The sequence below is a fragment of the Xenopus tropicalis genome, chromosome 10 (assembly GCF_000004195.4).
Source record: "Xenopus tropicalis strain Nigerian chromosome 10, UCB_Xtro_10.0, whole genome shotgun sequence".
NCBI classification, from domain to species: Eukaryota; Metazoa; Chordata; class Amphibia; order Anura; family Pipidae; genus Xenopus; species Xenopus tropicalis.
This window is the reverse complement of record NC_030686.2, coordinates 18,364,495-18,388,813: the sequence shown is the minus strand read 5'-3', so window position 1 is coordinate 18,388,813 and position 24,319 is coordinate 18,364,495. Positions and strand designations below refer to the sequence as shown.

General features: G+C 42.0%; 1 protein-coding gene across 3 annotated transcripts; it reads right to left on the bottom strand.

Moving 5' to 3' along the window:
• Positions 1–460: 460 nt before the first annotated feature.
• g6pc3.1 (glucose 6 phosphatase, catalytic, 3, gene 1) lies at positions 461–23,729 on the bottom strand. 3 transcript variants are annotated; one of them, XM_031894737.1, is made up of 7 exons: positions 23,709–23,729; positions 3,759–3,976; positions 3,268–3,368; positions 2,725–2,806; positions 1,322–1,440; positions 1,075–1,216; positions 461–973 (listed from the first exon to the last, which is right to left on the bottom strand). In XM_031894737.1, the coding sequence occupies exons 2-7, from the start codon at positions 3,974–3,976 to the stop codon at positions 613–615; spliced, it is 1,023 nt and encodes a 340-aa protein (XP_031750597.1). In that variant the 5' UTR covers positions 23,709–23,729; the 3' UTR covers positions 461–612. The 3 variants fall into 3 exon arrangements, with proteins under 3 accessions (XP_031750597.1, XP_002935604.1, XP_017944816.1); XM_002935558.5 differs by lacking the exon at positions 23,709–23,729 and adding an exon at positions 6,591–6,697; XM_018089327.2 differs by lacking the exon at positions 23,709–23,729 and adding an exon at positions 4,393–4,411.
• Positions 23,730–24,319: the final 590 nt, after the last annotated feature.

Below are 24,319 nucleotides of genomic sequence, written 5' to 3'. Positions count from 1 at the left end.
TAATTGTCACCTTGAAAGTGATATGTTCTATATTTTAACAGGAGCATATCACTATACCTATAAAATCCTATCGCCAATTCAAAAATTGCCCTTCCTTCTTTATACCCCTTGTTACTGGACTGTGGGTCATGTGCAGCTTAGGTCTTAGGAGTGACATCAAAATTGTTGGCATGACAAAATCATGATAGTCTAAAGGACATGTGCCCCTGGCCTATTGGGACATTGTCCCATTAACCCAACATTGCTTCTTATATGGCCTTGCTGTTTGAAAACTGTGTTGCTGACTGACCAGTAGACAGGGCCTGGGGGTCCGAGGTAGGGGGCACTTTTGAAATGGGCGACTACTGCTGGGTACGTTTTTATCGGCATAAAGACATTTTCTTGTTCTATGCCCGTACTGTAATATGTCACATAATTACACACTATTATACCGTTGGAAGGATACAACAGAATAGACAGCTGTGTTTTGTCACTTGGTGACACTGTTTTTATTTAAATATAGAAATAACTCCAAAACCAATAAGAAAATGAAGTCTTACATTTCAGATATAGGTGGAAGCGAGAAACGAAACTGACTGTGGTGGTAATAACAGATTAGATACACTGAGGAAATCACTCTTTCTTGTCTGTCGCTCTCATGCTGAGAGAGTGTGTGATAAAAGGAGCCAAGATAACAACAGCAAATGGGCCCAGAACATGGCGGATAAAGTTTAAAAAGTAGAAGAGCAATGGTGAGGCTGTCTGTAGGGGGAGATGATGAAGGAGGCCAAGCAATAGCAATGAAAGGAGTAGGGTAATTGTCCTTTTCCTCCAGTCTCTATTGCCTTTACACAGCCGGCTGTACAGGGGACAGCGAAAGGCAAATCCTAATCCTAAGGCGCTTGCTGCACTTCGGGTCACTGAAGAAAAGGGTCTCGTCTCTAGACGAACCCACTCGGGTTTTGCACACCATTTTGTAGCACGATTGATGGACCTAGGGAACGATTGCTCCAGTGAATTGTATATAGGTATATAGGCGGGCTAACACCTACATTCACTGTTACTAGGTTTAGGATTAAAAGACTTCATACTCACCAGGACAGATCCACTCCAAAGATACCCATTCCAAAATATATGAGGAAGGCCCCAAAGAGCAGTAGGACAGATGTTAGCGTGAAAAACAGTAAAGTACAGCCTCGAGAGACAGTGCCTGGTATACTGTGCCCCAAATACATCCCTAGATGTTGGATAGAACAACAAATGTTAGCTAGGGCACCAAGGACATGGCTTCTCCAAGCCAATCCCGTCAGGACAATACTACTGACAACATCCAATGACTAACCTGCTATGAGACCAGCCACAACCTGGTGAGGAAAGTGAGCTAGGATGAGGACTCTGGATATTGCAACTCCCACCATCAGCATTATATACAGTATGATGGGCACCAAGCTCAGCAAAGTCCTGAAATGATACATTAACATTTGTTATTGGCCCAGTACTTTTCCCATACCCTACCTTCACAATTTCATTCTGTTGGGCACGTATCAGTCTCCCAACGAGTGAATGGATGTGGTGAAACAGCTTCAGGGCTCCGTCAATACAAAATGAAACTCTCTGAACGTATCCTCTCTGATATGCAATATGCTGTACCTTTTGGGTTTTAAGGGTGTTTTTAAAATATATTAAAATGAATTGTGAGGGAAGATTAATGAAGAGGGACTGAGCTGTTTCACCTTTAAGTTAAGTATGTTATAGAATGTACTATTCCTAGCAACTTTGTAATTGGTCTTTTTTTATAGTGTATGGAATATTTGACTTACTCTTCTGCCTCTTTTCAGCTTTTAAATGGGGGGTCAGTGACTCCATCAGCCAGTAAATATTGCGCTGTGAGGCAACAATTTTATTGTTATTGTTACTCTTTTTTCCTTATCTTTCTATTCAGTTCCTCACTTATTTATATTCCAGTCTCTCATTCTACAACAAATTGTCTGGTTGCTAAGGTAACTAAGACCCTAGCAACCCAGTAGTTGCTAAAATACCAAATTGGAGAGCTGCTGAACAATAAGCTAAATAACTTAAAACAACAAAAAAAAAAAATAAAGACCAATTGTCTCAGAATATCAATGTCTATATTACAGTAAAAGTTGATTTAAAGGTGAACTACCACTTTAAGAGGTCTATGCCAGGCAATATAATTCATCAATCTGAATGCATTCAAACCAACACAAGACATTTCCTAGGGAACTTTCTTAGGCACCATGAGAACAGTCCATACACTGTTAGGTAAAGAACCATAAGGTTAACAAACCAAAATGGTAGCAATTAGTTGGAAAGGTTGTATTGGCTATGTCTAAGCTACAAAAGGAACCTTTTTTGTTCACCCATAGGAATGCCCTGCCACTGCTTGTAGCCCACCAACTAGAACATCAACAGGGTCTGGGAACATATTCTTTAAGATTTCATTTCTCCTTCATTGGTTTAGCCTGGCTGTCAGGTTACAGTATTTATTAGATGCTGCTACTCTATAAGTCAAGGGTAAGTTCAGGGAAGTGGAAGTGCAATGTATGGGAAGTGGAAGGCCTGTTACTGTGGGTGACTGAAGAAGTTGGGGCAAAGAAAATTGGCAGCCGACATGTATGGAGGCCTCTTTTTCAAAGCTACTATGAAACAATGAACAAGTATCTCCTTGATAAAGAAAACAGCCCTAGTCGCATCAAATTGCCCCTACCTGTATCAGCAACTTACCTTTGGGGCCGTAGGTTGGTGAAGAACATCATTACTGGCCAAAGTGCAGCTCCTGTGATCATACAGTGCCCTGAAGGGCTCCCTAGAACCAGAAAAAAATTGTATTCCAGTCACTTCGGCACTTTAGTCCAAATTGAATGTAATATAGATTCCCAGAACCGTCACAGCTAGGACTATCCCTCACACACACTGTCCTTCATCACTCACACATATAACAGTATGCCTGGGTCCTTAAAAAGGCATTTATTATTTATTAATTGATGTTTATTGCAAAGTTGCTTGAAATTATGTTTACTTTTCAAAAAAGCTTAAGTTGTGTTTGGGTGGAGTTCCCCTTAAAAAAATCAGCTTGTGAAACATTCTGCATCTCTGCCCCCCTTCCCCCTTAGATATCTAGTAAATAATCCTGCAAGCCCAAAGAGTAGAATTCTTCAGGCTCCATGTAACCAACCTATGTATCAGAAACATCCCTATCCTTCTCCATCATATAGCCTAAATTCCATCACTGACGAAATGAAAGGATTCCCCAGCTCCAGTACTTACCAGGTCCTGTCTCACATGTTAATGGGAACTGTGTTAAATGTAGGTCACTGTGCATCCCAGATTCATATATCCACCAAAATGGCCGCTCCCCAAATAAAAACCTTGAAAAAATATATATTACACATAAAAAAGCAACATAGTGATTTGACTTTATGGACAACAGCCCTTCCCTCCCTCATCACTCAAAGCTTAGTTCACACAATGTCAAAGCCCCATATGTAATAAATGGCACCAAGTTTGCCTAGATGCAGTAACCCATAGCAACCAATAAGATGTTTGCCGTTAAACAGTTGACCAGTAAATTCCACCTGCTGATTGGCTGCTATAGGTTACAGAACCTGGGCAAACAGTGCCTTTTATTACATCATCCCTATTTGCTAATATTGGGGATAATAAAGCCAACTGTGTTTCCAGTGGTTGTGTTTTGGGGTTATTCATGTCAAGGCAAGGATGAAATAAGCTGAAAGCCACAACAAAGTATGGAGTCGCACCATTTAAATATGAGATTCAACCACTCAGAGAGGAGACCTGTCCACAGGATGGCCACTCCTAGCCTGTTGCAGATGCAGTAAGCCAGGGGGAAGTAGATGACGTAGATGTGAGCGGGGTCTCCGAGATGATTCACCCATAGCCAGAACTGAGAAAAGTCCAGGCATTTCTCTTGCAAATAAGCAGCCAAGACGACTCCTGAACTATGTAGCACGTCCATCTGGAAGGCATTCAAAAATAAAAAATGATTGGTAAACTTTGTATAAAATACATACGAAAAAAGCTTTAGCTCCTAGTTGTTGCTCTGTGCTGCAACCAAATACAACTGCAAAAATCTAAAAAGTAGGAAAAAAGCTTTTTTCCTGCTTTTTGGATTTTTCCATCTGGAAGGCAATGAGACCCCATGACAGGTTTTAGTGCATGGCACTTTTAGTCACATTTTATCACTAATGCTATTGATTTCTACATTGACCTCTCTTTTGTTAGGTTACAGATTAAAGGGGAACTCCACCCAAACAAAACTTAAGCTTTTTGAAACGTAAACATAATTTCAAGCAACTTTGCAGAAAACATCAATTAAAATATATGCAGCCTTTTCATGATTTTTAATTTAATAATATGGTTTGGGACAGTTACCTAGGCCTGGTCCCTGTTCTCCTGCTGATCTGGCTGACTACTTTGAGACTCAAATAAAATGTAACAGTAGTCGACTGTCCTCAGCCTGCCTTCAGCCTGCATCCTTCAGATCCCGCAATTCCCTGCACACATGATGTCAATAAGGAAAGGAACATCACAGTGCAATGCATTGTGGGTTATGTAGTCTGTAAGCTGTGGAGCAGTTGTTACAATTTGGAACATCTATGTTTTAGTCCCTCCTCCCCTGCCAATATTTCAAATGATGTTTGAAGATCTGTTTTGTAGCTGGATTTCGGCATATAAAAATGGTATTTATTCATACTTTTTAAAGGAACAGATTACAGTGATAGGTCTATTAAGGGTTTCTGTGTCGTGTGGGGCTTTTTAACAAATTTTGGTTCGGAGGCCTGAGTTCCCCTTTTAGGCTCAAATGTATTTAAGAAAATGACTTAAGGGAGCTATGCAATGTATTTAATTAGAAATATCTTCTCTCACTCTAATGTAATTAATTCCCATTTTCCACTGTAGCAGGTTTGATATTGCAGCTGCCCTAGAAATGCTGATGGCATATTGTTGCTTACAGTACATCCTTAAACTGTGAGCAAAAACCTTTACCAGCCATGGAGGGGTTAAAGATTGTTTTGGCCATGCCTAGTTATACAGCTGGACATGTCACCAGCTCTGTCTAATGTCCCCTGTATACAATGTCATTTTAGGAGGGTTTTATGCCTTTGAATTTTTGGGGGGTTCAATAAATTCAAGTGCAATGTATAGGAAGTAGAAGACTGGGCTGTTACTGTGGGGGTACAGAAGAATTAGCAATTGATGTGATTGTGCAGGGCCGGACTGGTAATCTGTGAGTTCTGGCAATTGCCAATGGGGCTGCTGTAAGGTACCATAGGCAATCACTATTTATTTGGCTGGTGGGGGGCTGTTTGGTCCTCTGTGTAGTAATGTTGCATGCTATCCTATTAATACTCTGCCACCATTTACTTCAATGCTTTTAACCCACCCCAAGGCAGAACTGTAATGACAATCACTTTTGGACAAAAGCAGATTTCTTGCTAGTAACTTAGGCTGGCAGCTGAGGAGTCATTTTTATACTCTAACATCACCATATTCGCCTGAAACTCACCAGAAATACACTAACACCTTGCCTGGGCACATGCCCACCGCTCACTGGCCATGTAGGAATGTAATTGGCTCTGACAGAATGGGCCCTAGTGTGTGTGTGAATGTGATAGGGACCTTAGACTGCAAGCACCACTGGGGCACGGGCTGATGGAAATGTGATAGGGACCTTAGATTGTAAGCTCCACTGGGGCAGGGACTGATGGGAATGTTATAGGGACCTTAGATTGTAAACTCCACTGGGGCAGGGACTGATGGGAATGTGATAGGGACCTTAGATTGTAAGCTCACTGGGGCAGGGGCTGATGGGAATGTGATAGGGACCTTAGATTGTAAGCTCACTGGGGCAGGGGCTGATGGGAATGTGATAGGGACCTTAGATTGTAAGCTCCACTGGGGCAGGGACTGATGGGAATGTGATAGGGACCTTAGATTGTAAGCTCCACTGGGGCAGGGGCTGATAGGAAAGACATATAATCACTGTATTGCGTTGGTGCTTTATAATGGATATGATACAATGATGCAGCTCCAGTTGTCAGTTTCACCTAACCAGGGACACATATGCCAGTCCCTTTAACCCAGGGGTCCCCGAAGCTTTTTTACTGGTGAGCGACAAGAAGGTTCCTGGGGGTGAAATATGGGCTGTGATTGGCTATTAGTAGCCTCTAAGTAGACTAATATCCTACTGAATGCTCTGTTTTGCAGTATAAATGGTTTTGATACAACTAAAACTTGCTTTTAAAACAGGAATTTGAAAATAAGTTCCTACTTTAAGGCCACTGGGAGCAACATGTTGCCCCTGAGCCACTGGTTGGGGATCCCCGCTGTAACCCATACCAGCAGCGCTACAGGGAACAGAGCTCTCCCTATTACATTGCACAGAGCTCTCCCATAGTGCGTTGTTAACTCCCAGCATCCTTCCAATACCTATTTCCTCAATTGCTAAGGAAGAAATATTTGCAGCCAGCTCTATACCCTTCCCCCATCCGCACTCCCGCGCCCTACAGAAGCGGAGGCTGCAGCAACTAAGGAGCCTAAGAAACTACTCAGCTCCACGTCTCACTCACCTCCCGCTCCCAACCCGCACCGCCGGCTTCCACTCCGCCTTTTCATTGGACGCTGTTCCCCGCCCCCTTGAAGACGCGCCTACTTGGGGAAGCGAAGAAACCTACCTTTAAGCGCATGCGCGATTGTGTGACGTTTTTTCTCTGTAAAACTGCGGAAAAATGTATGTGAATTCAAAATGGGGTAATGACGTCAGAGAATCTCTAAACTTTCGGATTAAGATATTATTCATAAGCTTTGGTGATTGTGCTTATTTGTGCTATTCCGGCCCAGGTTTCCCTTTGCTTTCTGTAGCCCAGTCCGCAGTGTGGGTGCCAGGCTTGCTGTATTGTCAAAAGGAGGGTTCCAGTGTAGCCAGTCAGGGGGAGCCGGGAGCCATAAATGGCAGAAGGATGGTACTGTAGTGTAAAAGGTGGGCTGTAAGGAGTAGGGTTGCTAGGAACTCAACTGGAAGGAGTAGGGTTGTTAGGAACTCAACTGGAAGGAGTAGGGTTGCTAGGAACTCAACTGGAAGGAGTAGGGTTGCTAGGAACTCAACTGGAAGGAGTAGGGTTGCTAGGAACTGGAAGGAGTAGGGTTGCTAGGAACTGGAAGGTGTAGGGTTGCTAGGAACTGGAAGGAGTAGGGTTGCTAGGAATTGGGCAATAAATGAATATTTAAATACTATTTTTTTTCTATCAGCACGGTCTGTTTAATTCTTATTATTACACAAAGAAAAAGCACATTTTCAGAGCTTTATGGATTACTGGTAATACTGTACTTGGCCCCAGGATAATAACCCCACAGACTGTTCTTCCACTTTGGCTTATTCTTCCGCTTCTTATTCTTAGCGCCCCCCATTTTCTAAACGCTACTCCTCCTACAGTTTTAGGGTACAACACCCAAACTCTCCACACTTCTTCGCCCTATAGCGGAGCAGGCTGCTTGTGCTTTTCTAAGGGATCCCGCCCCCCGTCTTTTTGTGGCGCCGCTCTGAACCCCCCAATTTTCCCATTGACTTTGACAGGGAAGATTTTCAAACTGCTGCCACTCTTACTGCTTTGAAGCTACACCCCCCAAACTTGAATAACATAATCATGGGGTCACCCCGAATAAAACAGTGACATTTGTTGGATGACCCAAAGTGGGAGGGGCCAACAACAGCCAATCGAATTTCACCCATTGACTTTAATGGGGAAATTGAAACTGCTGCCAATCTTACAGCTTTGAAGCTACACCCCCCAAACTTGAATCACATAGTCATGGGGTCAGCCTGAATGAAGCAGCAACATTTGTTGGATGACCCTAAAGTGGGAGGGGCCAACAACAACCAATCAAATCTTAATCATTGACTTTAATGGGGAAATTGAAACTGCTGCCACTCTTACAGCTTTGAGGCTACATTCCCCAAACTTGAATCACATAGTCATGGGGTCAGCCTGAATGAAAATATGATGATTGTGTGATGCCATTCAGACACTATTAAAAACAGGGTCCCCAAACTTTGCACAGTGGTTTTTAGTATATAAAAAAATGGTTCGGTCCACCCTTCCCTCCAATAAAATGGTACATTCCGAACCCCCCCAAAAACTGGTACGATCCAACCCCCCCTACAAAAAATTGGTATTGTCCGACCCCCCCCTCCAAAAAATGGGAAGGTCCAACCCCCCCCTCCAAAAAGATGGGAAGGTCCGACCCCCCCTCCAATAAAATGTTACATTCCGACCCCCCCAAATAAAATGGTACGGTCCAACCCCCCCGTACAAAAAAATGGTATGGTCCGACCCCCCTCCCCTCCAAAAAAATGGTGCAGTCCATCCCCCTCCTCTAATAAAATGGTATAGTTCAACCCCCCCGTCCACCAAAATGGTACGGTCCGATCTTTAGTTATAGGGGCTGTCATGAAACGGTATCATTATGTTGGGTTAAAACCCCAACCTACTGTTCTTCAACTTCAGCTTATTCTTCCTCTTCTTCTTCTTCGTCTTAGCGCCCCCCATTTTCTAAACGCTACTCCTCCTACAGTTTTAGAATAACATAATCGTGGGGTCACCCTAAATAAAACAGCAACATTTGTTGGATGACCCAAAGTGGGAAGGGCCAACTACAGCCAATCAAATTTTAATCTTTGACTTTAATGGGGAAATTGAAACTGCTGCCAATCTTACAGCTTTGAGGCTACACTCCCCAAACTTGAATCACACAGTCATGGGGTCAGCCTGAATGAAAATAGGATGATTATTGGATGCCCAAAAGTGGGCGGAGCTGTGAACCGCCAATCAGATTTTACCTATTGATTTGGCAGAAATCCAACCTGCTGCCATTCTCACAGTAATAACACCAGGGTCCCCAAACTTTGCACAGTTAGGCACCAGGTAACTGTGATTCAAGGTTAGAAAAAGTGGGTGGAGCCACCAACAGTCAATCAGATTTTACCTATTGACTTTCAATGGAGAAAAATCAACCTGCTGTGATTCTCACAGTATTAACACCAGGGTCCCCAAACTTTTCACAGTTAGTCACTAGGGGACTGCAGTTTTAGTTTTAAAAAAAGTGGGTGGAGCCACCAACAGCCAATCAGATATTACCTATAGAATTTTATTGGTTTGATGCCAGAGTGCCCAAACTTTGCAAAGTCAGTCGCTGGGTGACTACATACTCAAGGTTAGAAAAAGTGGGCAGGGCTGTCAAGAGCCAATCACATTTCTTTCATTGTTTTCAGTGGGGAAATCCAACCTGCTGCCATTCTCACAGTATTAACCCCAGGGTCCCCAAACTTTTCACAGTTGGTCACTAGGGCAGTGTTTTTCAACCTTTTTTGGGCAAAGGCACACTTGTTTCATGAAAAAAATCACGAGGCACACCACCATTAGAAAATGTTAAAAAATTTAACTCTGTGCCCAGCAGCAGTGCCCCCCTAGTACATTGGTGCCAAGAGCAGTGTCCCCCTAGTACATTGGTGCCCAGCAGCAGTGCCCCCCTAGTACATTGGTGCCAAGAGCAGTGCCCCCCTAGTACATTGGTGCCCAGCAGCAGTGCCCCCCTAGTACATTGGTGCCAAGAGCAGTGCCCCCCTAGTACATTGGTGCCCAGCAGCAGTGCCCCCCTAGTACATTGGTGCCAAGAGCAGTGCCCCCCTAGTACATTGGTGCCCAGCAGCAGTGCCCCCAGTACATTGGTGCCAAGAGCCAGCCCCCCTAGTACATTGGTGCCCAGCAGCAGTGCCCCCATAAGTCAGTGTGCCCCGTGGCCCCCCCTAATACATTGGTGCCCAGCAGCATTTTACTTCTGCTCTTCGGCGGCTTCTCCGTGGCTTCAGCAGCATCTTCGTATCCCTCAGGCGCGCCGCCTCTGCACTTCTGCCTACACGCGACCGCACACAGGCCCTTTTATAACGTTGCGCCCCGTGCGTACTGACGTCACCCGTACACACGGGGCGCAACCAATGATAGGGCCCGGATTTTATTAAAGGGCCTAAGAGCTACTAAGAAAAACTGTAGCATCGCCGGGCCCCCTTTGAAAGTAAAAATTTCGGCCCTGCCTACGGCACACCAGTCAACATCTCGCGGCACACTAGGGGACTGCAGTTTTAGTTTTGAAAAAGTGGGTGGAGCCAACAACAGCCAATCATATTTCACCTATTTAATTTTATTGGTTTGATGTCAGGGTCCCCAAACTTTGTTTGTCACTGGGTGACTATGTTCAAGTTTAGAAAAGTGGGCAGGACCAACAACAGCCAATCAGATTTCACCTATAGACTTCATATGTTTAAATTTAAACTGCTGCCATTCTTTAAATATTAATACTAAGGTCCCAAAACTTTGCAAAGCAGAGCCACCAACAGCCAGTCCATTTCCACCCATTAAATTTCATCCAATCAGATTTCATACATTGAATTTTATTGGTTTAAATGTAAAATGCTGTCATTCTCACACTATTTATGCCAGGGTGCCCACTGTTTGTCACTGGGTGACTTCGACTCAAGGTTAGAGAAAGTGAGCGGAGCCACCAACCACCAATCACAATTTACCTATTGACTTTTATTGGTTTCAATTTAAACTGCTGCCGTTCTTTAACTATTAATCCTAAGGTCCCTAAACTTTGCAAAGCTAGTCACTGGGTAACAGCAGTTCCAGGTTAGAAAAAGGGGGTGGAGCCACCAGATGTCACTCGTTGACTTTCAGTGGGGAAATTTAAATTGCTGCCATTCAGACACTATTAAAACCAGGGTCCCCAAACTTTGCACAGTGGTTTTTACTATATAACTGTGGGTCCAAGGTTAGAAAAAGTGGGCAGAGCCAACAACAGATCAGATTTCATTCAGTGAAAACCGTCAGTGACAACGTTTTTCAACCCAACATGAAGTTTGTTCTCAAACTTCCCTTTCTAGTTAAAGGATTGGGCTTACTCATCAGGCAAAATAAAGACATAACTAGGGTTGCAAACCATCTGGTTTTGAATCAGACATCCCAGCTATTTTTTAACTACTGACTTGGTGGCAAGTTTTGGTTGAATAAAAATAAGGTTTACTACCAAATAAAGCCCCCTGTAAGCTTATAGTGTGCATAGAGGCCCCTAATAGCCAATCACAGCCCTTAATTGGCTCCTCCATGAACTTTTATGATGCTTGTGTTGCTCTCCAAGTATTTTTACATTTGACTGTGGCTCCCGAGTAAGAAAGGTTGGGTCCCCCTGTCCTAAGTGATGCAGTAAGCGCACCCTGGTATCATAACCCCACCTAACATGCCTGACCCTGATGTCATCATGCCCACCCTTGGCTTTACTGCCTCACCCTCAATAACACCCTTTGTTCAGGTTTAGCCAGTGGCAACCCGCAACCCTAGTAAAGAGTAGAGATAGTTTTTTGGCACCAAATTGGAAAAAATCCAGACAACATGTAGCTGATCAGTGGCAGAACAAATGGAGATTATAACTGTTCCCAATTTACAGGCACAGTCACTGATTTTGTCACTGGTTTGTCAGTGGTCCTAAAACTGACCAACAGGGCAGAAGTATTTCTTGTTACATTCCTCCCTACATGTAATTTGTAAACCCTAGACCAACGTCACAGAAGTCACATGCCACAACCTCCTAATGCCAATGACTACAATGGCGCCTGCCTGTCAGTGCCCACGTGTAGTGGACACCAGCCCCAGATTGCACACCATGTGCAAACTGAAAGAAATTCATGTAATTTCATTAGGGACTGGCACTTATGGATCATACTGGCAAAAAAATGCTGGTAGATAAAATTCCATGTGAACCATTAGGCTATTGCTTTATCTACCCACCCTGGCTATGTCCAGTTACACCCAGACAGACCCCCTCCACCCATATCTCTGCCCCCAACTTCTCTGGCTGCAGTTCAAGACTGGAAGCAGACCTGACTGGCAATCTGTGGGAAATTCCAGAGGGGCTGCTGTAAGACACCACAGACAGTCAATTTTAATTTGGCTTGTTTGGGTCTCTGTGTACTTAAAATGCCACAGCCTATTTTGAATCCCAGTCCACACATGACTGGGAGGTATAATATGACCAGAGATAAGTGCTAATTGCCTATTTTTATGTGGTGCAAAGGCTAACTGAAAAACTTTTTTAGCTAAGATCCTTCACTGGGCCCTCTATATTCTTCTGCCCTTAACAGGCAGCCTCTATTCAGGGGCATAATTACAGAGGAAGCAGACCCTGTGGTTGCAGGGGGGCTAGGAGTGTAGATGGCCCTGTAAGGTCTTAATGAGCATTTTTAATATATCTTAATAGAACAGGTCAACTATACATGGTTTGGTGGCCTACATTAAATTTACACAATGGTGTAACATCTAGTTACACCATTGCCTCTTTTGTTACCTCCTAGGTCAAAATAACATTTGGCAAACTATTAATTATATATCAATCTGGTGGTGACACCAATTGTCTGCACTGAGGGTGACTGAAACACTAATATTACTAAATACTATTTATTAAAGTACGACAGGTAAAAAAAATTAGTATTTGTTCATACTGTGCATATTTTCTGCGACTTTTTTGTATATTTGCACAACTTTTTTGCATTTTGCGACTTTTTTACTTTGCGACAAAATTTGTGCAACAAAAACATATGAAAGTTTCGGATTCATTCAAGCTTCAGTATTGTGACTTTCCTTGGGCCAGGTTGGAGCTGCAGAGTGCCATTGAGCCCTATGGGAGACTTTCCTTGGGCCGGGTTGGAGCTGCAGAGTGCCATTGAGCCCTATGGGAGACTTTCCTTGGGCCGGGTTGGAGCTGCAGAGTGCCATTGAGCCCTATGGGAGACTTTCCTTGGGCCAGGTTGGAGCTGCAGAGTGCCATTGAGCCCTATGGGAGACTTTCCTTGGGCCGGGTTGGAGCTGCAGAGTGCCATTGAGCCCTATGGGAGACTTTCCTTGGGCCGGGTTGGAGCTGCAGAGTGCCATTGAGCCCTATGGGAGACTTTCCTTGGGCCGGGTTGGAGCTGCAGAGTGCCATTGAGCCCTATGGGAGACTTTCCTTGGGCCGGGTTGGAGCTGCAGAGTGTCATTGAGTCCTGTGGGAGGCTTCCAAAATCATGCACAGAAGGATTAAAGTCAGAAAGGTTTTCCCGCCATTTACGATCGTTTGGATATGAAAATTTAGTTACTTTCGGATCGCCAATACGATATTATCATAACTAATATGATTTTTTCGTAAGCATTTACGTGATATTTGCTATCATCAGAAATTATTGTATTTAATCCCAATTTTTTCCATTTCGGGATTCGAACTAGTACTTTGATGAAAAGGCCCCTAAGAAATGTAAAATAATACACAAGGCAATATATGCACACTGACGTCCGTAAGGTTCTATTCAAAATTACAGTGGGGAAAATTTGACTCCCTGTGATTTCAGCTGCAAAACAAAAACAATGACTTATGCAGGGAAGGGATATGTCTGGCAGTGCATGGGCACAGGAAAGCCAGATTTATCTCCCACGTCAGTTTAGAGTGACCTTACAGTTTGTTTTTTTCATTATTCTCATGTCTATTCTCATACTTCTCATGCCTGAGCACCAAAATAAAACTGTAAAAGTTAAAGGCCAAGAACCCTTTGCCTAAAGATTATAAATGCAGATTAGACAATAATCGTTGTTTGTAATTCTAATACACTCCTATAGGGGGAAAATAGTGCACACTGTGTTTAAAATAAGTAACTGTAAAAGCTTAAATAAATACCCCTGAGTATTGCTTAATGTACCCACTTTTGCACAATCATTCATCAAATCACTTAACAGTGCCTTTGAAGCGCATTATATTAGTGTGTGCCCTTAAAGGAGAAGGAAAGTAACTAAGTAAGCTTTATCAGAAAGGCAGATGTAAATACAGCAAAAAGCACTCACAGAAAAGCCGCACTGTGTATTTCTTGTCTCTTTTTTTGTAAACATGTTTCTTGGGTATCTGACTTCCTCTCTCCGTAAAATCATTCATTCCCGGGGCCAAAGTCTGCCCAATTCTCTCCTCTCACCCCTCTCCTGCTCCCCCCTCCCATAAGAAATCATAAAACTCACTTCCCCCATCCTTAGGAGTGTGTGATCTGAGCTACAGGCTAGAACTGCAGCAGGAAGCTACTTAAAATGACAGCCGTTAAACAAACAAGGAAAGCTTCTAGGGTTCTTTACTCAGGTAATGCATTCCGCAGAATAAATATAGTGTTCTTAGGTGGCAGTAATGTGGCGAATCTATTGGCAGTAAAATGCCAAAATGACTTTCCTTCTCCATTAATTGTATTTCTTCCTAAGGGTAGAACTATTATGTAGTCCCTTACCAAATTCTACCTTTTTCACATAAACCTCCAACCCAGCCACACAGCTCCAATGTGTTTCCTTCCAGAAACACCCAGACAGCTGAACACTTGTAGAGGAAGCTATGGTCTAACCCTGACTTCCTACATTTCAAATTCATCCTTTCCTGCTTCAGAAAAACACTTTCACTGGCTTAGCAGCTGTGCATCTCTTATCTGTGCTAACTCCCCCACTCACTACTTTTATTTAGGCTAATGCCAGACAGGGCTGATTCTAGGTCTTCAGATAAATGCAGGCCAAGAATAGTCCCCTATTGCTGGCATCAACCTTTCCCCGTGCCTGCGCCAGGAGACATTGCGTTGGTCATGCTGATTCATGACCTGCGTATATCCCAGGGCTGTGGAGTCAGTACATATATTCTTCAACTTCAAACCCGACTCTTCAGTTTATAGTACCTCTGACTCTGATGCCTCTGTTTTTAATATACTAATGTATTTTCCATGTTGATTAAAAGGGCAAAACAATGTTAAAGCTATATGAAGATGGTGTCTGCTTTTGGGAACAAACCAAAGAACTACTGGCTAGAAAGCTGCTACATGGCCCTATTGCCCACCCAAGCCTGTCGCTGCCAACATGAATGAAGATACTGTTCTGGTTTGGGTCTAAATCTATAACTAAGCCTATGTCATTCTGCTTTGAATTTTATTTATTAAAGAAAATACAAACATTCCTTAAACCTAAATTTTAAAGTTTAAGATAACAAAGTTATAATAGTAAGGTGTGAACAATATGATTATAATTGCTCGGCTGGGCACTAGTGAAACAACTAAGCTACTTACAGCAGAAAAGTACTATATTATGTCTATTATCTATGAAATAGTACATTGTAACATATTTTATTTTTTTCATTACAATTTAAATTTATTAGGAGTTATTTGTGGTGTTTCTTCTGGATTACAAAAGCTGGATGGCAGCTACAGCAATAATTCTGTAATAATCTGTAGCCTTGTTATAAGTGAATGTTGAACCTTAATGGTCTTGAGGGGGTACAGGTCCCACTAATAAGGTCTTTAGCCTTGATGGTGTAACAATTGTACAACTTAACTTGAAGTTTTTTAGCCATTTCTAACCTCAGAAAGACTTGATTCCTTACCACCACTCTAATACAGGGATTCCCAACCTTTTTTACCTGTAATTAGCATGTAAATATAAAAAAGCAGGGGAGCAAAGCAATTGGTGACCAATAAGGGCTGTGACTGGTTATTTTGTAGCCCAATGTGGACTGGCAGTCTACAGGAGGCTCTGTTTGGCAGTGTACATTGTCTTTAGACCACTGGGAGCAACATAAAGGCTAGCCACTGGTTGGGTATGAGTTCCTCCTTAAGATTTCTCTGCTGGTTTTAACACATCATACTGTCAGCCCAGAAATTTGGTTCTCCACTGAACTCTGTGACACAGCCTTATACTGTCGCTTACATTCATTCATTGCTATTTTCAATACACTGCACATGCAATACATTGTCTACTCAAAATTCAGTAGCAAAACCACAAATCCATCAAGTTCAACCCTTCCAAGTAAACCCAGCACACACAAACCTATACTGACCTATCTATACACTCACATACAGACCCATACTGACCTATCTATACACTCACACACATAGGGGCACATTTACTAACCCACGAATCCGAACCGAATTGGAAAAAGTCCGATTGGAAAATGAACATTTTGCGACTTTTTCGTATTTTTTGCGATTTTTTCGGCGCCTTTACGACTTTTCAGAAATTGTTGCGCCTTTTTCGTTACCAATACGATTTGCGTGAAAAAATGCGAGTTTTTCGTAGCCATTACGATGCGCTCGTATCTTGTCGCGACTTTTTCGTATTGAGCGCTCGTAAGCGGCGGGCGAAACTTTCAGACTTAGCATGATTTTGGAAGCCTCCCATAGGACTCAATGGCACCCTGCAGCTCCAACCTGGCCCAAGAAAAGTCACCATACTGAAGCTTGAATGAATCCGAATCTTTCGTACTCGGCGCGAAGGCTACGAAAAAGTCGCGACTTTTCGCGCAAGTTTTAACGCTACGAAAAAATCGCCAGATTTTGCGCAACATTCGGAATGGCAATGAAAAAGTCGCGACAATTTTCCGAAAAATCGCAAAATACCGATCATTATGAAAAAAACGCAATCGGACGCCGTCGGAACGATCGTGAGTAAGTAAATGTGCCCCATAAACTATATATACTAACATCAATACTAACTTTATATTTTAGTATCACAATAGCCTTGGATACTATGCTTGTTCAAGAATTCATCCAGGCCCCTCTTAAAAGCATTAACAGAATCTGCCATTACCACATCACTAGGAAGGGCATTCCCCAACCTCACTGCCCTCACCATGAAAAACCACTTATGCTGCTTCAAATGGAAGGGGGGGCCTCTGATGCACTGATCATTTTTGTGGGAAAAAAGAACACCCCCCCATCTGCCTATAATCCCCTCTAATGTACTTGTACAGAGTAATCATGTCTCCTCGCAAGCGCTTTTTTCCAGAGAAAACAACCCCAACCATGATAATCTAACCTCATAGTTTAAATCTTCCATCCCCTTAACCAGTTTAGTTGCACGTCTCTGCACTCTCTCCAGCTCATTAATATCCTTCTTAAGGACTGGAGCCCAAAACTGCACTGCATACTCAAGGTGACGCAGTGTGCACTTGTGTCTTGTCGCCATCCTGTAAATAATCGCCCAGTACTTGCCATCTTTGCTTGGTTATCAAGGTTACTGTGGTGCCTGACGTTTTTCCCTATCCTGTTTCTCCGTTGTGAACCTCTGCCTCAAATCCGCTTTTGAACCTGTTCTGCCTGCCTCGACCCGGACCCGTCTGACCACTCTCTTGCTTGATCCTGTTGTTACTTCGTTTTGGTTCTCCAGCCTCTCTCCACTTCCGTGCTTCCTGTTCCCATCCTCAGGCAATCCTCCAGTTAGTGTGAGATGTTTGTGGGCTTGCTCACTACGACCTATCCTTCAGCCTCGACACCTACTTTTTGGCCTGACATTTAGTATCGTCAGCAAAAATAGAGACAGTACTATAAATGCCCACCTCCTTTTTAACCCTTTTACTGCCAGCCATTTTGGTCAAAGCGGAACTTGTATTGCCAGACAGTTTTTGAACATTTTGCACTGTTTCACTTTAGGGGCCTTTCCTCGGGGGGACTTTTAGTTTACCAAGGAAAACAATATATCGTTTTTTTCAGAACAACCTAAGCTTTCAAAATATGGTAGAATTTTTGTGTAATTCCAATTCTGTAACAAGATATAGGCTTCTAAATGTCTAAAAATGCAAAAAAAATCAAATTTTCCATAATATAATCACACATACTAGAAACAAAAATTATTTTATGCACGAATATACAACTGATTTGGAAAGTCCCATGTCTCCTGAACGTGCCAATACCAAATATATATAGTTTTATGGAGATTTCTCACTTGTATAGGTCAAAAACTCCCAGCAGTACACTACCAAATTCCCAAAGCACTGCTCCAAAAAAACTGCATACTTTGGATTTCAAGGCCAAACTTCCACTAACAGAAGGTTTATCCCAGAAAATTGTACATTTTTGGAAAGAACAGATTCTGGGGAATACAGAATAGGCACAACTGTCTGTCTACTCCAAACTATCAAGTCGCAATGCTTTCCTAAAGTTATTGGTTTTTATCAAAATTTGTGATTTTTTTTAAAAATCGCTTCAAAGCTTCCAGTCTATAGCATCTTATCTCCTACAGGTCATAAAGTAACCAAATAAAACACCCTAAATATGAATGCCTGGGGTCCACTGAACAGTTTGATGCCCAATATGTATAGGTTTACCTAAGTATGTGGCATGTAGGGGCCCCAATGTGAACATACCCCATATGAACTGTCATTTCTGTCATTTCAGCTTCTGCAAAATCAACACATTTACATCATTATATGTGGGATAAAGCTAGTAAAAAGTATGCTCACCCCAGAAAGTCATATATTTTTGGAAAGTACACATTCCCCCGAATCTAAAATGGGTACCCATGTCTTTCTACTCCAAAGTACCAAGCCGCACAGCTTTTCTAAAGTTAGCAATTTTGATGACATTTCCAAAAATCCCCTCAAAGCTTCCACTTTGAAGCATCTTATCTCCCACATAGCATTAGGTACCAAGATAAAACACCCTGAATTTGAACGCCAGGGGTCCACTGAACAGTTTGATGCCCAATATGTATAGGTTTACCTAAGTATGTGGCATGTAGGGGCCCCAATGTGAACATACCCCCATATGAACTGTCATTTCTGTCATTTCAGCTTCTGCAAAATCAGCACATTTACATCATTATATGTGGGATAAAGCTAGTAAAAAGTATGCTCACCCCAGAAAGTCATATATTTTTGGAAAGTACACATTCCCCTGAATCTAAAATGGGTACCCATGTCTTTCTACTCCAAAGTACCAAGCCGCACAGCTTTTCTAAAGTTAGCAATTTTGATGACATTTCCAAAAATCCCCTCAAAGCTTCCACTTTGCAGCATCTTATCTCCCACATAGTGTTAGGTACCAAGATAAAACACCCTAAATTTGAACGCCAGGGGTCCACTGAACAGTTTGATGCCCAATATGTATAGGTTTACCTAAGTATGTGGCATGTAGGGGCCCCAATGTGAACATACCCCATATGAACTGTCATTTCTGTCATTTCAGCTTCTGCAAAATCAACACATTTACATCATTATATGTGGGATGAAGCTAGTAAAAAGTACGCTCACCCCAGAAAGTCATATATTTTTGGAAAGTACACATTCCCCCGAATCTAAAATGGGTACCCATGTCTTTCTACTCCAAAGTACCAAGCCGCACAGCTTTTCTAAATTTAGCAATTTTGATGACATTTCCAAAAATCCCCTCAAAGCTTCCATTTTGAAGCATCTTATCTCCCACATAGCATTAGGTACCAAGATAAAACACCCTGAATTTGAACGCCAGGGGTCCACTGAACAGTTTGATGCCCAATATGTATAGGTTTACCTAAGTATGTGGCATGTAGGGGCCCCAATGTGAACATACCCCCATATATACTGTCATTTCTGTCATTTCAGCTCCTGCAAAATCAACACATTTACATCATTATATGTGAGATAAAGCTACAAAAAAGTACGCTCACCCCAGAAAGCCATATATTTTTGGAAAGTACACATTCCCCCGAATCTAAAATGGGTACCCATGTCTTTCTACTCCAAAGTACCAAGCCGCACAGCTTTTCTAAAGTTAGCAATTTTGATGACATTTCCAAAAATCCCCTCAAAGCTTCCATTTTGAAGCATCTTATCTCCCACATAGCATTAGGTACCAAGATAAAACACCCTGAATTTGAATGCCAGGGGTCCACTGAACAGTTTGATGCCCAATATGTATAGGTTTACCTAAGTATGTGGCATGTAGGGGCCCCAATGTGAACATACCCCCATATATACTGTCATTTCTGTCATTTCAGCTCATGCAAAATCAACACATTTACATCATTATATGTGGGATAAAGCTACAAAAAAGTACGCTCACCCCAGAAAGTCATATATTTTTGGAAAGTACACATTCCCCCAAATCTAAAATGGGTACCCATGTCTTTCTACTCCAAAGTACCAAGCCGCACAGCTTTTCTAAAGTTAGCAATTTTGATGACATTTCCAAAAATCCCCTCAAAGCTTCCACTTTGCAGCATCTTATCTCCCACATAGTGTTAGGTACCAAGATAAAACACCCTAAATTTGAACGCCAGGGGTCCACTGAACAGTTTGATGCCCAATATGTATAGGTTTACCTAAGTATGTGGCATGTAGGGGCCCCAATGGGAACATACCCCCATATGATCTATCATTTCAGCTCCTGCAAAATCAACACATTTACATCCTTTATGTGGGATAATGCTACAAAAAAAGTACATTCACCCCAGAAAGCCATATATTTTTGGAAAATACACATCCCCCCGAATCTATAATGGGTAAATATTTCTTATTGCTACAAAGTACCAAGCTGTAAAGCTTTCCTAAGTTTGCAGATTTATATGACATTTCGAAAATCGCATAAAAATGTTGCAATTTGCCGCATTTATCTCTCACAATTTCTTGATAAAGATCAGATAAAGACAAATCACCCCAAAAAGGAACACCAGAGGTCTACTGAACAGTTTGATGCCCAATATGCATAGATATACCAAAGTCTGCGGTATGTACTGAACCCAAAATGAAAATAGCGCATAAGGATTTCTCGCCTGCCAGCTCAGCTTTTGCACACAGAGCCCCCTGTCAGTGTATTATGTGCCAAAACTTCCCCTAACCATACAGTGACCCCCACAAAACCATATATTTTTGGAAAGTACACATTCTGACAAATCCAACAAGGGTAAAGAGTCCTTTCTACACCAAAGTACCAATCTGCAGAGCTTTCCTAAAGTTAATGGTTTTTATGACATTTCAGAAAATCGCCTAAAAATGTTGCAATTTGTCGCACTTATCTCACACAATTTCTTGCGTACAAAGGCAAGTCACCCCAAATAGGAACACCAGAGGCCTACTGAACAGTTTGATGCCCAATATGCATAGATATACCAAAGTCTGCGGTATGTACTGAACCCTAAATGAAAATAGCGCATAAGGATTTCTCGCCTGCCAGCTCAGCTTTTGCACACAGAGCCCCCTGTCAGTGTATTATGTGCCAAAACTTCCCCTAACTATACAGATCCCCCACAAAACCATATATTTTTGGAAAGTACACATTCTGACAAATCCAACAAGGGTAAAGAGTCCTTTCTACACCAAAGTACCAATCTGCAGAGCTTTCCTAAAGTTATTGGTTTTTATGACATTTCAGAAAATCGCCTAAAAATGTTGCAATTTGTCGCATTTATCTCACACAATTTCTTGCGTACAAAGGCAAGTCACCCCAAATAGGAACACCAGAGGCCTACTGAACAGTTTGATGCCCAATATGCATAGATATACCAAAGTCTGCAGTATGTACTGAACCCTAAATGAAAATAGCGCATAAGGATTTCTCGCCTGCCAGCTCAGCTTTTGCACACAGAGCCCCCTGTCAGTGTATTATGTGCCAAAACTTCCCCTAACTATACAGAGACCCCCACAAAACCATATATTTTTGGAAAGTACACATTCTGACAAATCCAACAAGGGTAAAGAGTCCTTTCTACACCAAAGTACCAAGCCGCAAAGCTTTCCTAAAGTTATCGGTTTTTATGACATTTCAGAAAATCGCCTAAAAATGTTGCAATTTGCCGCATTTATCTCACACAATTTCTTGCGTACAAAGGCAAGTCACCCCAAATAGGAACACCAGAGGCCTACTGAACAGTTTGATGCCCAATATGCATAGATATACCAAAGTCTGCGGTATGTACTGAACCCAAAATGAAAATAGCGCATAAGGATTTCTCGCCTGCAACTCAGCTTTTGCACACAGAGCCCCCTGTCAGTGTATTATGTGCAGTAACCCCCCCTAACTATACAGTGACCCCCAGAAAACCATATATTTTTGGAAAGTACACATTCTGATGAATTCAAAATAGGTAAAGTTATTTTTGTACACCAAAGTTACACCTGGCAAAGCTACGCTAAAAACAGATCAGGAACACTTATATAGGGATAAAATGTGATAAAACCACAAAAATTGTGCAAATCAGTGAAACAACAAAATAAGTTACATGACAGTGTAATTAGTGGCCAGAATATCTGATCCAATAGTTACGCTGTCAAAATAAACAGTTTTTAGGTAAAAGAAAATAAAAACAAAGTGGTAAAATGAAAAAAAAAAAAAAAGCAAAACAAAAAAAACCCAAAGTGTTTGTGTATACATGTGTGTACATGTGTAAAAGTTGTGTGATAGTGTGTAAGTGTGTATATGAGTGTAAATAAGTGTATAAAAGTGTGAAAAATGAAAAAAAAAATAAAAAAAAATAAAAAAGATGCTAAAATGTGTGCTGTAAGTGTGTGTAAATGTATGTAAGTGTGTATAAATGTATGTAAAAGTGTGTGTAAGTGTATAAATGCAAAAAAAAAATAATACTCCTTACCTGTCCTGAAGACCGATCTCCTCCTCCTTCAGTGGCGCCGGCGCTGGGGGAGAGAGAGGAAGCAGGAAGCAGCAGACGCGATGCGATCGCGTCTGCTGCTTCCTGGAGGGTCCTGCGAGCGATCGGCTTGCAGGACCCTGATGACAGCCCCCCTGGCACATTGCCCAGGGGGGCTGTCATTGTTAGAAGCCCTCTGCAGCGGCGGCACATGCCGCCGCTGCAGAGGGCAGCGCTTAAACGCCAACGACGTATGAGACACGTCGTTGGCGTTTAAGCCCTTTTACTGCCAGCACGTATGCCATACGTGCTTGGCAGTAAAAGAGTTAAACAAGTTAAAAAGCAAAGGACCAAGGACTGACCCCTGCGGTACTCCACTAACAACACTGGTCCAATTAGAAAATGTTCAATTTACCACCACTCTTTGTAATCTATCCTTCAGCCAGTTCTCTATCCAATTACAAATATTATGTTCTAGGTCAATATTCCTCAATTTTATCATTAACTTTCTGTGAGGTACTGTATCAAATGCTTTAGCAAAGTCCAAGTAGATGACATCAACTGCCATTACAGCATCGAGGTTCCTGCTCACCTCCTCATAAAAGGCAACTAAATTAGTCTGGCAAGATCTGTTACGCATAAAACCATGCTGGCACAAACTTATAGTATTGTGAACTGCAATGTATTCAAGTACCCTATCCCTTATTACCCCTTCCAAAAGCTTTCCTACCACTGATGTCAGACTAACAGGCCTATAGTTTTCAGGCTGAGAACGGGATCCCTTTTTAAATAACGGCACCACATTAGCAATTCACCAGTCTCTGGGCAGCATGCCAGACCGCAATGAATCCTGAAAAATTAAGTGAAGAGGTTTGGCAATCACATCGCTAAGCTCCTTTAATACCCTGGGATGAATACCATCCTGTCCTGGACCTTTGTTTACATGTTCAAGTCTCTTTTGAATTTCCTCCTGAGTGACCCATGCGTCAGTAGCTAAATTACTAGAACTGGGCATATTAAAAGAAGCCTTCATTAGCTGGCTCCTCACTTGTATAGACCGATGAAAAATAAGAGTCCAAAATTTCAGCTTTTTCCCTAATCTCATCAACCAACTGACCCCCCTGTGATAATAAGGTTCCCATCCCTTTCTATATTTTTTGCTCCTAGCTGCAATACCCCTTTCCATCTCTATTTACCTGATGAAAGTTTCTGCTGTTCCAGGTAAATTTTTTACATGTCCCAATCTAATTAACCGGAACTTACTTATGTAAGGGCTTCCAATCACCTGGCTTTCTTCACTTGACTCTGTTCTCTTAAAAATGTTAACAACAATACCCTCAATATGGCCCCTCCCAGTATCTCTGATCTCATAAAAAAATATCCAACCACACAAATACACACGTTCTCTGTTTCTGACCTTCATCTCTCTATCCCTCTCATAACATCATTCTATTCTTGGCTGCTTTCCTAAACTCCCACCTCTTCAAGGACATTTATGTGACTTCACTTGGAGTCATTTGTTTATCAAGCCTGTAGATTATAAGTTCTTATGAGCAAGGCCCTTTACCATTTGTTGTGAAATGTGGTATAACTTATTGGACCTCTGTAAATTAATGATGATGGGCAAAGCAACTTGCTGCTGTCTAAAACAAAGTGATATACTTTAGTCCTTCTGCAAGTAACTCTTATTGTATTTCTTTACCTAAGCAGTGTTGCCCTCTACTGGATTTAGTGTAGTATATAAATCTTTAAATCCTCTCCAAAAGCACCTTCTACCATGCTTGGTTGTATACTATATATAGAGAAAATTTCTGTATAATAGAATAGAATTTTAAACCAAAAATACTGTTATATTTAGGTATACAAGTATGAGA

Coding starts and splice junctions, on each gene's coding strand:
- g6pc3.1 (XM_031894737.1), bottom strand. CDS start 3,976: ATGGACGTGCTACATAGTTCAGGAGTCGTCTTGGCTGCTTATTTGCAA. Junction 1,441..2,724: donor ACCAACCTACGGCCCCAAAG/GTAAGTTGCTGA, acceptor GTATCATTTCAG/GACTTTGCTGAGCTTGGTGC. Junction 974..1,074: donor TTTGGAGTGGATCTGTCCTG/GTGAGTATGAAG, acceptor ATCGTTCCCTAG/GTCCATCAATCGTGCTACAA.